Raw genomic sequence first — 14,179 nt, forward strand, 5'->3', positions numbered from 1 at the left:
TAAATTCTTATTATAACCCTTGTTCAGTGATTAAACGGACCTAGCATACGTTCCAGAAGTGGAGGCAATGTTCAGAGAATGACGGGAATGTGTAGATCATGAAAATTTTATATGTCGCTGTCACGATTTGTTTGTGTCTTCTTCACCTACCCAGCAGAACCTCAATTGAATCCAAACATCAGTGTACAAAGACGTAGGTACATGTATGTGTGAAATGTTCGTTGCAAATCAGACATTATAGGCCAAAGCACTGTCCCAGCATACTCTATAGGTTGAATGTTGCCCCACACACAACCAGTGGTCCCGTGACCGCCGAGTGCATATGGAGGATGTCTCGTCCTCCTCCCTGTCTTCCCCAAATATAGTCAAGTGTCTGATTTGCGAAATGCATACATACTTGTGTCTAGGTCACAGATTATGGTATGAAATATTTTTTCTTATGTTAATAATTGATGGCAGTTATTGTTTACTGCCAAAGGGTGGACTGTCAAAGTAAAAAATATTACATAAAGAGAACATACAAACTACACACATTTAAGTCGCTATACTTGCAAATACGCGCAGCGAGCACAGCAATATATGGTAACACACGCATTTACACGGACATGCCACAGAGATGGATTCGACATTTATTTCATACAGTACATAATTATAATAATATCAAGCACCAGACATCATGATGATTTAAAATTACCTAATGAATTAATGTCATGAATGTGTATTATTTGAACGGAACCAGATACACCTGTCATATTTACTATTAAAACAGGCAGATTGGTGTGTAGATTTATTTGATACTTGTTATTTAGTTGTGGGACATTGCAGCGGATAATTATGATTACATGTATAAAAGCTAAAATCACTTCTATTTGAACAATAGAAGCTCCAAACAGGTAATGAACAGGAAACTCAGGCCAGCCCCTTTGGATGTCTTCAAGGCTGAATCTGATCAGCATATACAAAGAGAATAGTGACTCATCATGAACCCCTCCCCCAGAAACTAGTTAACACATTTTGCTGGTCACACAGGAAGGTAGTTCCTGTTTCTTTTGGTCTCAGAGTTACTTGCTTTTTGGTCTCAGAGGGAAATGGAGGTCTTGCATGATTTTACAGAGGAAAGAGAGAGAGAGAGAGAGTCATATAGAGGGACAAACTAATATGAGAAAGATATGGTATTGTATCGCTGGCATGTAACTGAAACTGCATATAACTGTATGTAATTGTATGTTCTAACTGTTTACTGTGAGTTGTATTCATGTAACTATAGGTATACTGTACTTTGTAATATATATTGAATCCATATCCTTTTAACAACAAATATATACATCAATGAGCTTTGGAACTCAGATAATGTGTGGGTGTATTGTTTTCTCTTATGGGATGCAGTGTTGTGCGATGTACAGCGCACATTCATGGGATATGGTAATAAAAGTTGCAGGCATTTACAATATATATTAGAGCGGGCATTTTAAATATTGGCATTCTTAACACGTAACAACCCGGGCCCGGATTATGTTTGAAAGGATCTACCCGGGTTGACAGACCCAGGTCCATGACCCTGCTCGCTATCGGGTTTTTCTGGGACTTGCAAACTGGGTCAGTGACACAGCTTAGGTGTGAAAGTTGCGTACCGGGTCTTAATAACCCGGGTCACGCCTAAAAGAAATTGATGGCCGGGGACAGTAGAGCTTGGAGATTACATTATCTCCAAGCGTCCACTGAATGCCGGAAAACCTGTGTAACTGAAAGACCCAGAATTAATTTACATAGAAGCAGCAGTGATAGCTCTAATATGGTAATGCAGGAGGAGGAGTCAAGCCTCCTGCATGCATTACTGATCTGAACTGCACCCTAGGATGCAGTATTGCATCATCTCCGACATCACTGGCCAGCTGCGTGACCTATGGGGTCGAGCAAGCCGGCCGTCGTATTTTCTACACAGAGGCCAGGAAATCTCCATCCCCTGACAGAGATCTCTGGCCTCTTTCCTCTCCTGCAATGCCAATGACACAACTCCGTTTTAAGAAATGGAGGTCATCGCCGTCCCCAAACAGCATCAGGCTGTCACTCACTGACAGTCTGATGCCATACTGCACAGAAAAGATCCGGCACATGCACAAAGTGCTGAACATCAGAACTTTAAGACAGGAGCCACAGATCCTTCGGGATCTGAAAGAGGGCCATTGTACCAGCAGCAAGTGGTGCAGGATTTTGGGGGTACCCAGGTAGAGGGCATTGCAGCAGTCCAAACATAACAGCACAAATTCATATATGAGCATAGGAAGATCTTCAAAGGCAATCAAAAGCTTGACTCTGGCTACAGTTCCGCAGAGTAATTAATTAAGATTTGATCATGGCTAAATCCTGACGTTTAAAGGTCAATCCAAAATAAAGATTTATACCAAAATTCCGCAAATGATTACAGCACTACACTGCCTAACTTGCAGGCTTAAGCCCTGATTGTTGGCCCAGCTGCAGTCTTGTTATTTACATGAGCTCCTTTTATAATATCCCGTTTTATCAGGATTTATTTGCATACAAATGCCACTCATCCACTCTTGGAGCTCAACTGCATTTATGATTGGTATTCGGATTTTACTATGCAGACAGGTACAGTTGAGTATAAACTGCATAGCAGTCATAGTATAGTACATAACTTCTGATTATTTTCCCTTGTGCTAATGTATACTGCAAAATATCATGAAGGAGAGAGCCCTGTGAAATGCAACATGACAGGTGCACTGGTGCAGATGGCTATACTACTGAAGTGACTGCTTGTGAGAACCAATTTGAGCTAGCTAAGGACTGTGCCATCCAGTCAACTGGAGAAAAGTTCCACAGGATAACTGGCAACACTTAATGCTACATATCTATTCATTGAAACTAGCACTGCAGTGCTGGCAGCAAAACACATTTGTACAAATACAGTAAGCCTGCAGATTGTATTTTTAATTTTATTTATGTCAGGAACCATATACGGTAATTGAATTCACATTAATGTAACATAACCTCTCGGGTGCCACAGTAATCTTAAAATTCAAAGCTGTTATCTCATTTATACTGTTTTTATTATTACAGTATTGAATTATTCTTTATAAAAAAATAATTACATCGTTCTACTGTTCAGTTTGTTACCTGACTTTCCCCAATGGTAAGAATCAGCAAGTCACTGGTATTATCGTCATCCAGATCTGGAAGAAGCACAGCAGGTGCTGCCACTGTACCACTGGACAAATGGCTTGGATTTATGGTCCATATAGTTACCCCTGCAGAAGAACAATGGACAGCCTTATTTCACCATCAGATCTGGTCTGCACACAGATTTCCTGTGGATTTATTATTATATCCAAGTATCCATAATAACTCCATAGTATTGATGATATGCAGAAAAAAGGAATACATTATATCTAAAAAGATATGTCCCAAAAGTGTGGTTTTAATTGAAGCAATGATTACTCTATTAAGAAAATGAATCAGAAGGAAGAAACAATAAATTTTACTTTCAGTGGGAGTAATGTGATATGTATTCCTTTCACACAACTTTACCAGTCAGTGGATGGACATTTCCATTAGCAAAAGCAGCATGTGGCCATTTATTCAATTAGAAAAAAATGCATAATCCGAACTTATATTTTATTACTCATAACAGAGTATTATTAAAATACAGCTGTTTGGATACTTTTAGTATAGGTAATACTTATCCTGAGGAACTACTTATTATAAACACCATACAGCTAGCCTCCCTGCACGTTAAACAGGCCTTCAAGTCGCGCCACCACATGCCTTGGCATGACTTGGTAGTGCAGAGCATGATTTCGTGCAACTTTTTCATTAAAATGTGTCTTATTCGCAAAATGACACACAAGCAGATTGAAATTATATGCAGCATGCTTATATTCTGTGTGTGCCCGCGGCTGTATCTGCATACGAAATGCTAGAAAACACTGTAAGGTAGCATTTCACATTCAGATACAGGTAGCTAATCAATGCCATCCATATCCTGCTGTCTGGTGTATTGACACAAGAGGTATAAGGACACATCTGTAACTTTGTGGATATCTACGTATTGAGAAAAACATGGGCTGCTTTATTGTAAATGTACAGATGTGTCCTTTTTTTTTTTACTGTTGCTTTAGTTGTGCCAGTCTCTCTTGGTGCACCAGTCCATGCGACCAGTCTGAGCCAAGCATCATTTTCACTCAAAATATGCTTGTTATTGGCATATTTAAAACAGATAGAAGCGACAAAATAGCTAGCGTAAACTGATTAAGGGAGTGGGCGATATATGTATATCTGTGTGCGACTGAGTCTGAATCTGTGTAAAGAGGGATCCGATGCAAGCTGCCTCTTCCTTACGCCCAATTCCGTTGTGCTTTCACTTTGTGCCCTGTGTAAAACCAATTCCTTTGCAGTTAAAGTTGCAGCCTGGCATCTCTGCTACACCGTGAGCAGCTGCTATGTAAAATGTACAGTAAAGAAAAAAATGGTATGCTACTCCTCTCGGGTTCATAGGGTCGACCACACTTAGGTCGACAGTCATTAGGTCGACCACTATCGGTCGACAGTGATTAGGTCGACATGGTTTCTAGGTCGGCAGGACAAAAGGTTGACATGTTTTTCTTCTTCTTTTATTGGTGGTTTTTTTTTTTTGTAATGTGACCGGAAACCCCAATTAGTGCACCGTGTCCCCTCGCATGGCTCACGAGCTTCAGGCAAAGTGCCTCGCTCCGCTACCGCAGCGCTCGGTACAGGTTACTATTCCCAATCGTAGTCCATGTGGATAGTAAAGTATGAAAAAGGTCCAAAAAAAAAATAAGAATTTACTTACCGATAATTCTATTTCTCGTAGTCCGTAGTGGATGCTGGGGACTCCGTCAGGACCATGGGGAATAGCGGCTCCGCAGGAGACAGGGCACAAAAATAAAGCTTTAGGATTAGGTGGTGTGCACTGGCTCCTCCCCCTATGACCCTCCTCCAAGCCTCAGTTAGGATACTGTGCCCGGACGAGCGTACACAATAAGGAAGGATATTGAATCCCGGGTAAGACTCATACCAGCCACACCAATCACACCGTATAACTTGTGATCTGAACCCAGTTAACAGTATGACAAACGTAGGAGCCTCTGAACAGACGGCTCACAACAATAACAACCCAAATTTGTTTGTAACAATAACTATGTACAAGTATTGCAGACGATCCGCACTTGGGATGGGCGCCCAGCATCCACTACGGACTACGAGAAATAGAATTATCGGTAAGTAAATTCTTATTTTCTCTAACGTCCTAAGTGGATGCTGGGGACTCCGTCAGGACCATGGGGATTATACCAAAGCTCCCAAACGGGCGGAAGAGTGCGGATGACTCTGCAGCACCGAATGAGAGAACTCAAGGTCCTCCTCAGCCAGGGTATCAAATTTGTAGAATTTTGCAAACGTGTTTGCCCCTGACCAAGTAGCAGCTCGGCAGAGTTGTAATGCCGAGACCCCCTGGGCAGCCGCCCAGGATGAGCCCACTTTCCTTGTGGAATGGGCCTTGACAGATTTAGGTTGTGGCAAGCCTGCCACAGAATGTGCAAGTTGAATTGTGCTACAAATCCAACGAGCAATCGTCTGCTTAGAAGCAGGAGCACCCATCTTGTTGGGTGCATACAATATAAACAGTGAGTCAGACTTTCTGACTCCCGCCGTTCTTGAAATATATATTTTCAATGCCCGGACCACGTCCAACAACTTGGAATCCTCCAAATCGTTAGTAGCCGCAGGCACCACAATAGGCTGGTTCAGGTGAAACGCTGACACCACCTTAGGCAGAAAATGAGGACGCGTCCGCAGTTCTGCCCTGTCCGTATGGAAAATCAGATATGGGCTCTTATATGATAAAGCCGCCAATTCTGATACTCTCCTGGCTGAAGCCAGGGCCAGTAGCATGGTTACTTTCCATGTAAGATACTTCAACTCCACCGATTTGAGCGGCTCAAACCAATGGGATTTGAGAAAATCCAAGACTACATTAAGATCCCACGGTGCCACTGGGGGCACAACCGGGGGCTGTATATGTAGTACTCCTTTTACAAAAGTCTGGACTTCAGGAACTGAAGCCAATTCTTTCTGGAAGAAAATCGACAGGGCCGAAATTTGAACCTTAATGGACCCCAATTTGAGGCCCATAGACAATCCTGTTTGCAGGAAATGTAGGAATCGACCCAGTTGAAATTCCTCCGTGGGGGCCTTCCTGGCCTCACACCACGCAACATATTTTCTCCAAATGCGGTGATAATGTTGTGCAGTCACCTCCTTCCTGGCTTTTACCAGTGTAGGAATGACCTCTTCCGGAATGCCTTTTTCCCTTAGAATTCGGCGTTCAACCGCCATGCCGTCAAACGCAGCCGCGGTAAGTCTTGGAATAGACACGGTCCCTGCTGAAGCAGGTCCCGTCTTAGAGGTAGAGGCCACGGATCCTCCGTGAGCATCTCTTGAAGTTCCGGGTACCAAGTTCTTCTTGGCCAATCCGGAGCCACTAGTATCGTTCTTACTCCCTTTTGCCGTATAATTCTCAGTACTTTTGGTATGAGAGGCAGAGGAGGGAACACATACACTGACTGGAACACCCACGGTGTTACCAGAGCGTCCACAGCTATTGCCTGAGGGTCTCTTGACCTGGCGCAATACCTGTCCAGTTTTTTGTTGAGGCGGGACGCCATCATATCCACCATTGGTTTTTCCCAACGGTTCACAATCATGTGGAAGACTTCTGGATGAAGTCCCCACTCTCCCGGGTGTAGATCGTGTCTGCTGAGGAAGTCTGCTTCCCAGTTGTCCACTCCCGGAATGAATACTGCTGACAGTGCTATCACATGATCTTCTGCCCAGCGAAGAATCCTTGCAGCTTCTGCCATTGCTGTCCTGCTTCTTGTGCCGCCCTGTCTGTTTACGTAGGCGACTGCTGTGATGTTGTCCGACTGGATCAACACCGGCTGACCCTGAAGCAGGGGTTTTGCCAGACTTAGAGCATTGTAAATCGCTCTTAGCTCCAGTATATTTATGTGAAGAGACATCTCCAGGCTTGACCATACTCCCTGGAAGTTTCTTCCCTGTGTGACCGCTCCCCAGCCTCTCAGACTGGCATCCGTGGTCACCAGGACCCAGTCCTGTATGCCGAATCTGCGGCCCTCTAACAGATGAGCACTCTGCAACCACCACAGAAGAGACACCCTTGTCCGTGGCGATAAGGTTATCCGCTGATGCATCTGCAGATGCGATCCGGACCATTTGTCCAGCAGATCCCACTGAAAAGTTCGTGCGTGGAATCTGCCGAATGGAATCGCTTCGTAAGAAGCCACCATCTTTCCCAGGACTCTTGTGCATTGATGCACAGACACTGTCCCTGGTTTTAGGAGGTTCCTGACAAGTTCGGATAACTCCCTGGCTTTCTCCTCCGGAAGAAACACCTTTTTCTGAACCGTGTCCAGAATCATTCCCAGGAACAGCAGACGTGTCGTCGGGGTCAACTGAGATTTTGGAAAATTCAGAATCCACCCGTGTTGTTGCAGCACTAGTTGGGTTAGTGCTACTCCGTCCTCCAGCTGTTCTCTGGACCTTGCCCTTATCAGGAGATCGTCCAAGTAAGGGATAATTAATACGCCTCTTCTTCGCAGAAGAATCATCATTTCGGCCATTACCTTGGTAAAGACCCGAGGTGCCGTGGACAATCCGAACGGCAGCGTCTGAAACTGATAATGACAGTTTTGCACCACGAACCTGAGGTACCCTTGATGTGAAGGGCAAATTGGGACATGCAGGTAAGCATCCTTTATGTCCAGGGACACCATAAAGTCCCCTTCTTCCAGATTCGCTATCACTGCTCTGAGTGACTCCATCTTGAACTTGAATTTTTGTATGTACAGGTTCAAAGATTTCAGATTTAGAATAGGTCTTACCGAGCCGTCCGGCTTCGGTACCACAATTAGCGTGGAGTAATACCCCTTTCCCTGTTGTAGGAGGGGTACCTTGACTATCACCTGCTGAGAAAACAGCTTGTGAATGGCTTCCAATACCGTCGCCCTGTCTGAGGGAGACGTTGGCAAAGCAGACTTTAGGAACCGGCGAGGGGGAGACTTCTCGAATTCCAACCTGTAACCCTGAGATACTACCTGCAGAATCCAGGGGTCCACCTGTGAGCAAGCCCACTGTGCGCTGAAATTCTTGAGTCGACCCCCCACCGCTCCTGAGTCCGCTTGTAAGGCCCCAGCGTCATGCTGAGGGCTTTGCAGAACCCTGGGAGGGCTTCTGTTCCTGGGCAGGGGCTGCTTGCTGCCCTCTCTTACCCCTTCCTCTGCCCGAGGCAGATATGACTGTCCTTTTGTCCGCTTGTTCTTATAGGACCGAAAGGACTGCGGCTAAAAAGACGGTGTCTTTTTCTGTTGGGAGGGGGTCTGAGGTAAAAAGGTGGATTTTCCGGCAGTTGCCGTGGCCACCAGATCCGATAGACCGACGCCAAATAATTCCTCCCCTTTATACGGCAATACTTCCATATGTCGTTTGGAATCCGCATCACCTGACCACTGTCGCGTCCATAAACTCCTTCTGGCAGATATGGACATCGCATTTACTCTCGATGCCAGAGTGCAAATATCTCTCTGCGCATCTCGCATATAAAGGAAAGCATCCTTTAATTGCTCTATAGTCAATAAAATACTGTCCCTATCCAGGGTATCAATATTTTCAGTCAGGGAATCCAACCAGACGACCCCAGCACTGCACATCCAGGCTGAGGCGATGGCTGGTCGCAGTATAACACCAGTATGTGTGTATATACTTTTTAGGGTAGTTTCCAGTCTCCTATCCGCTGGATCCCTGAGGGCGGCCGTATCAGGAGACGGTAACGCCACTTGTTTTGATAAGCGTGTGAGCGCCTTATCCACCCTAGGGGGTGTTTCCCAGCGCGCCCTAACCTCTGGCGGGAAAGGGTATAATGCTAATAACTTTTTTGAAATTAGCATTTTTCTATCTGGGTTAACCCACGCTTCATCACATACATCATTTAATTCCTCTGATTCAGGAAAAACTACAGGTAGTTTTTTCACCCCCCACATAATACCCCTTTTTGTGGTACTTGCAGTATCAGAGATATGCAAAGCCTCCTTCATTGCCGTGATCATATAACGTGTGGCCCTACTTGAAAATACGTTTGTTTCATCACCGTCGACACTAGATTCAGTGTCTGTGTCTGGGTCTGTGTCGACCGACTGAGGTAAAGGGCGCTTTACAGCCCCTGACGGTGTCTGAGACGCCTGGGCAGGTACTAACTGGTTTGCCGGCCGTCTCATGTCGTCAACTGATTTTTGTAATGTGCTGACATTATCACGTAATTCCATAAACAAAGCCATCCATTCCGGTGTCGACTCCCTGGGGGGTGACATCACCATTATCGGCAATTGCTCTGCCTCCACACCAACATCGTCCTCATACATGTCGACACACACGTACCGACACACAGCAGACACACAGGGAATGCTCTTATCGAAGACAGGACCCACTAGCCCTTTGGGGAGACAGAGGGAGAGTTTGCCAGCACACACCCAAGCGCTATAATATATATGGGAACAACCTTATATAAGTGTTGTTCCTTATAGCAGCTTAAATATATCCAATATATCGCCAAAAAATGCCCCCCCTCTCTGTTTTACCCTGTTTCTGTAGTGCAGTGCAGGGGAGAGTCCTGGGAGCCTTCCTCACAGCGGAGCTGAGCAGGAAAATGGCGCTGTGTGCTGAGGAGAATAAGCCCCGCCCCCTATTTCGGCGGGCTTTCCTCCCGTAGTTTTAGATAACTGGCATGGGTTAAATACATACATATAGCCTCAATGGCTATATGTGATGTATTCTTTTGCCATAAGGTATTAAAATATTGCTGCCCAGGGCGCCCCCAGCAGCGCCCTGCACCCTCCGTGACCGCTTGGTGTGAAGTGTGTGACAACAATGGCGCACAGCTGCAGTGCTGTGCGCTACCTTCATGAAGACTGAAGAGCCTTCTGCCGCCTGTTTCCGGACCTTCAATCTTCAGCATCTGTAAGGGGGGTCGGCGGCGCGGCTCCGGGACGAACCCCAGGGTGAGACCTGTGTTCCGACTCCCTCTGGAGCTAATGGTGTCCAGTAGCCTAAGAATCCAATCCATCCTGCACGCAGGTGGGTTGAAATTCTCTCCCCTAAGTCCCTCGATGCAGTGAGCCTGTTGCCAGCAGGACTCACTGAAAATAAAAAAACCTAAAAAACTTTTTCTAAGCAGCTCTTTAGGAGAGCCACCTAGATTGCACCCTGCTCGGACGGGCACAAAAACCTAACTGAGGCTTGGAGGAGGGTCATAGGGGGAGGAGCCAGTGCACACCACCTAATCCTAAAGCTTTATTTTTGTGCCCTGTCTCCTGCGGAGCCGCTATTCCCGATGGTCCTGACGGAGTCCCCAGCATCCACTTAGGACGTTAGAGAAATTACAATTGTAAAAAACTCATGTCGAACTTTTTTCATGTCGACCTAGTGACCATGTCAACCTAAAAAACATGTCGACCTAATCACTGTCGACCAATAGTGGTCGACCTAAAGACCGGATACCCTCCATTCAGATGCTCTCAGTCGTGGCATGCCATATGGCCACCAGATAGCACTACAATTACCTATGGAAGATATTTCACTTAATTTAGACAGACAAAGCAATATGCCAGCTATCACTTATATATACAAGCAGCGATGAAGCAAAGTAAGGTTCACTGTCATTTCACTGAGCATGTATGAAATAAATAGAAAGGCAACCAATGCATGTAGAAAATTAGATTGTACCTGTGGATGCGCTGACCAAACGCAGTAGTTTATAAGTTCCAGTTAAAAGACATGTGTCATTCTGCTGAGGCACCATGATCAGCTGCCCGCACTGAATACTCCGTAAATACTCCTCAATGTGTCTGCTCCATAAGACGCTCCCATTATAGCCCGAGAGGACAGAAATGGAGAGTTGCTGTTTCAAAAAAGCTAAAAAAAAAGTTTAAAAAGTTGAAATTAAGAGTCATTCTAGTACAAATGGCAAAACAAAGGGCCAGATGTACTAAGCCTTGAAAAATGATAAATTTCACAGTGATAAAGTACCAGCCAACCAGCACCTGTCATTTTTCAAACCCAGACTGTAAAATGACAGTTATGAGCTGTTTGGCTAGTACTTTATCACAGTGAAATGTATCACTTTTCAAGGCTTAGTACATCCCCCCCTTAAGTGAGAAACGAAGATCAAGTAAACTTCCACTTACCATGTGAAGCATTGACATTGGGAGCCAAATATGACAGCAGGATATCCGGCACACCGTCCTTATTCACATCAAACAGCTCCAAAGGAGATGAAACCTCTTTGGAAAATAAAACGAAAGGAATAATCATACAACATACCAATGCTTTTCATCCCAAATGATTCCTTTTTATAATTAAGTAAAATAGGTTGCAAATAATGACATTCATAAGCAGAGGTGCTACACAATCTACAACAAACAACATTTGCAATAAGAGGATTGGTTAAGGATGCCGCACAGGACACTGGTACAATAGGGAAATGGTTAATGCTGTTAGTATCAGAGAAAAGCGACGGTACAGACAATTGTCTTACATTTATCACTGTATACCTGGTATACCATACTTGTTAGGTAGCATTTAATGTGACTGTCAGTGGCACTCCCATTGGTTATTTAACATAATTCGATATGCAATAGGAGAGAAAATAAGATTTTACTCACCGGTAAATCTATTTCTCGTAGTCCGTAGTGGATGCTGGGAACTCCGTAAGGACCATGGGGAATAGACGGCTCCGCAGGAGACTGGGCACATCTAAAGAAAGATTTAGGACTATCTGGTGTGCACTGGCTCCTCCCCCTATGACCCTCCTCCAAGCCTCAGTTAGGACACTGTGCCCGGAAGAGCTGACACAATAAGGAAGGATTTTGAATCCCGGGTAAGACTCATACCAGCCACACCAATCACACCATATAACTCGTGATAGGAACCCCGGTTAACAGTATGATAACAAATGGAGCCTCTGAACAGATGGCTCGCCATAACAACCCGATTTTTGTAACAATAACTTTGTACAAGTATTGCAGACAATCCGCACTAGGGATGGGCGCCCAGCATCCACTACGGACTACGAGAAATAGATTTACCGGTGAGTAAAATCTTATTTTCTCTGACGTCCTAGTGGATGCTGGGAACTCCGTAAGGACCATGGGGATTATACCAAAGCTCCCAAACGGGCGGGAGAGTGCGGATGACTCTGCAGCACCGAATGAGAGAACTCAAGGTCCTCCACAGCCAGGGTATCAATTTTGTAGAATTTTGCAAACGTGTTTGCCCCTGACCAAGTAGCAGCTCGGCCAAGTTGTAAAGCCGAGACCCCTCGGGCAGCCGCCCAAGATGAGCCCCCTTCCTTGTGGAATGGGCTTTTACAGATTTAGGCTGTGGTAGTCCACCGCAGAATGCGCAAGCTGAATAGTGCTACAAATCCAGCGCGCTATAGTCTGCTTAGAAGCAGGAGCACCCAGCTTGTTGGGTGCATCCAGGATAAACAGCGAGTCAGTTTTCCTGACTCCAGCCGTCCTGGAAATATAAATTTTCAGGGCCCTGACTACGTCCAGTAACTTGGAATCCTCCAAGTCCCTAGTAGCCGCAGGCACCACAATAGGTTGGTTCAAGTGAAAGACTGATACCACCTTCGGGAGAAAGTGAGGACGAGTCCTCAACTCTGCTCTATCCATATGGAAAGTCAGGTAAGGGCTTTTTCATGACAAAGCCGCCAATTCTGACACATGCCTGGCCGAAGCCAGAGCCAACCCATGACCACTTTTCATGTGAGATATTTCAAATCCACGGTTTTTCAGTGGCTCAAACCAATGTGATTCCAGGAACTCCAAAATCACATTGAGATCCCAGGGTGCCACTGGGGCACAAAAAAGGGGCTGAATATGCAGCACTCCCTTACAACGTCTGAACTTCAGGCTAACATCCTTCCTGGCTTTGATCAGGATAAGAATGACTTCCTCCGGAAGACCTTTTTCACTCAGGATCCGGCGTTCAACCGCCATGCCGTCAACGCAGCCGCGGTAAGTCTTTTAACAGAGAGGGCCCCTGCTGCAGCAGATCCTGTCTGAGTGGCAGAGGCCATGGGTCCTCTGAGATCATCTCTTGAAGTTCCTGGTACCAAGCCCTTCTTGGCCAATCCGGAACAATGAGTATAGTTCTTACTCCTCTTTTTCTTATTATCCTCAGTACCTTGGGTATGAGAGGGAGAGGAGGGAACACATAAACCGACTGGTACACCCGTGGTGTCACTAGAGCGTCCACAGCGATCGCCTGAGGTTCTCTTGACCTGGCGCAATATCTTTTTTTTTTTTTTTTTATTGAGGCGGGACGCCATCATGTCCACCTGTGGTCTTTCCCAACGGTTTACCAGCATTTGGAAGACTTCTGGATGAAGTCCCTATTCTCCCGGGTGGAGTCTGCTGCGGAAGTCTGCTTCCCAGTTGTCCACTCCCGGAATGAACACTGCTGCCAGTGCTACCCCATGATTTTCCGCCCAACGGGGAATCCTTGTGGCTTCTGCCATTGCCCTCCTGCTTCTTGTGCCGCCCTGCCTGTTTACATGGGCGAGCACCGTGATGTTGTCTGATTGGATCAGTACGGCTGGTTTTGAAGCAGGGGCCTTGTTTGGGTTAGGGCCTTGTAAATGGCTCTTAGCTCCAGAAAATTTATGTGAAGTGAAATCTCCTGTTTTGACCACAGTCCATGGAATTTCACTCCCTGTGTGACTGCATCCCAGCCCCGAAGGCTGGCATCCGTGGTCACCAGGACCCAGTCCTGTATTCCGAATCTGCGGCTCTCTAGTAGATGAGCCCTCTGCAGCCACCACCGCAGCGACACCCTGGTTCTTGCCGACCGGGTTATCCGCTGCTGTATCTGGAGATGGGACCCGGACCATTTGTCCAACAGGTCCCACTGGAAATTCCTTGCGTGGAACTTTCCTAATGGAATTGCTTCGTACGAAGCTACCATTTTTCCCAGGACTCGCGTGCATTGATGTACCGACACCTGTCCCGGTCTTAGGAGGTTTCTGACTAGAGATGACAACTCCTCGGCTTTTTCCATTGGAAGAAAC

General features: G+C 45.8%; 1 protein-coding gene across 3 annotated transcripts in view; it reads right to left on the reverse strand.

The window, feature by feature from the left end:
* The window catches only part of FAM234B (family with sequence similarity 234 member B), a 251,461-nt gene that overhangs the window by 123,765 nt on the left and 113,517 nt on the right, over positions 1-14,179 (reverse strand). For all 3 annotated transcript variants that reach the window (XM_063940433.1, XM_063940432.1, XM_063940434.1), the window contains exons 3-5: positions 11,292-11,387; positions 10,831-11,019; positions 3,136-3,266 (exon numbers count right to left, since the gene is read on the reverse strand). In XM_063940433.1, coding sequence (XP_063796503.1) covers positions 3,136-3,266; positions 10,831-11,019; positions 11,292-11,387 — 416 coding nt within the window. The remainder of the gene's footprint in view (positions 1-3,135; positions 3,267-10,830; positions 11,020-11,291; positions 11,388-14,179) is intronic.

This window comes from Pseudophryne corroboree, chromosome 9 (assembly GCF_028390025.1).
Source record: "Pseudophryne corroboree isolate aPseCor3 chromosome 9, aPseCor3.hap2, whole genome shotgun sequence".
In the NCBI taxonomy this organism is placed as follows: Eukaryota; Metazoa; Chordata; class Amphibia; order Anura; family Myobatrachidae; genus Pseudophryne; species Pseudophryne corroboree.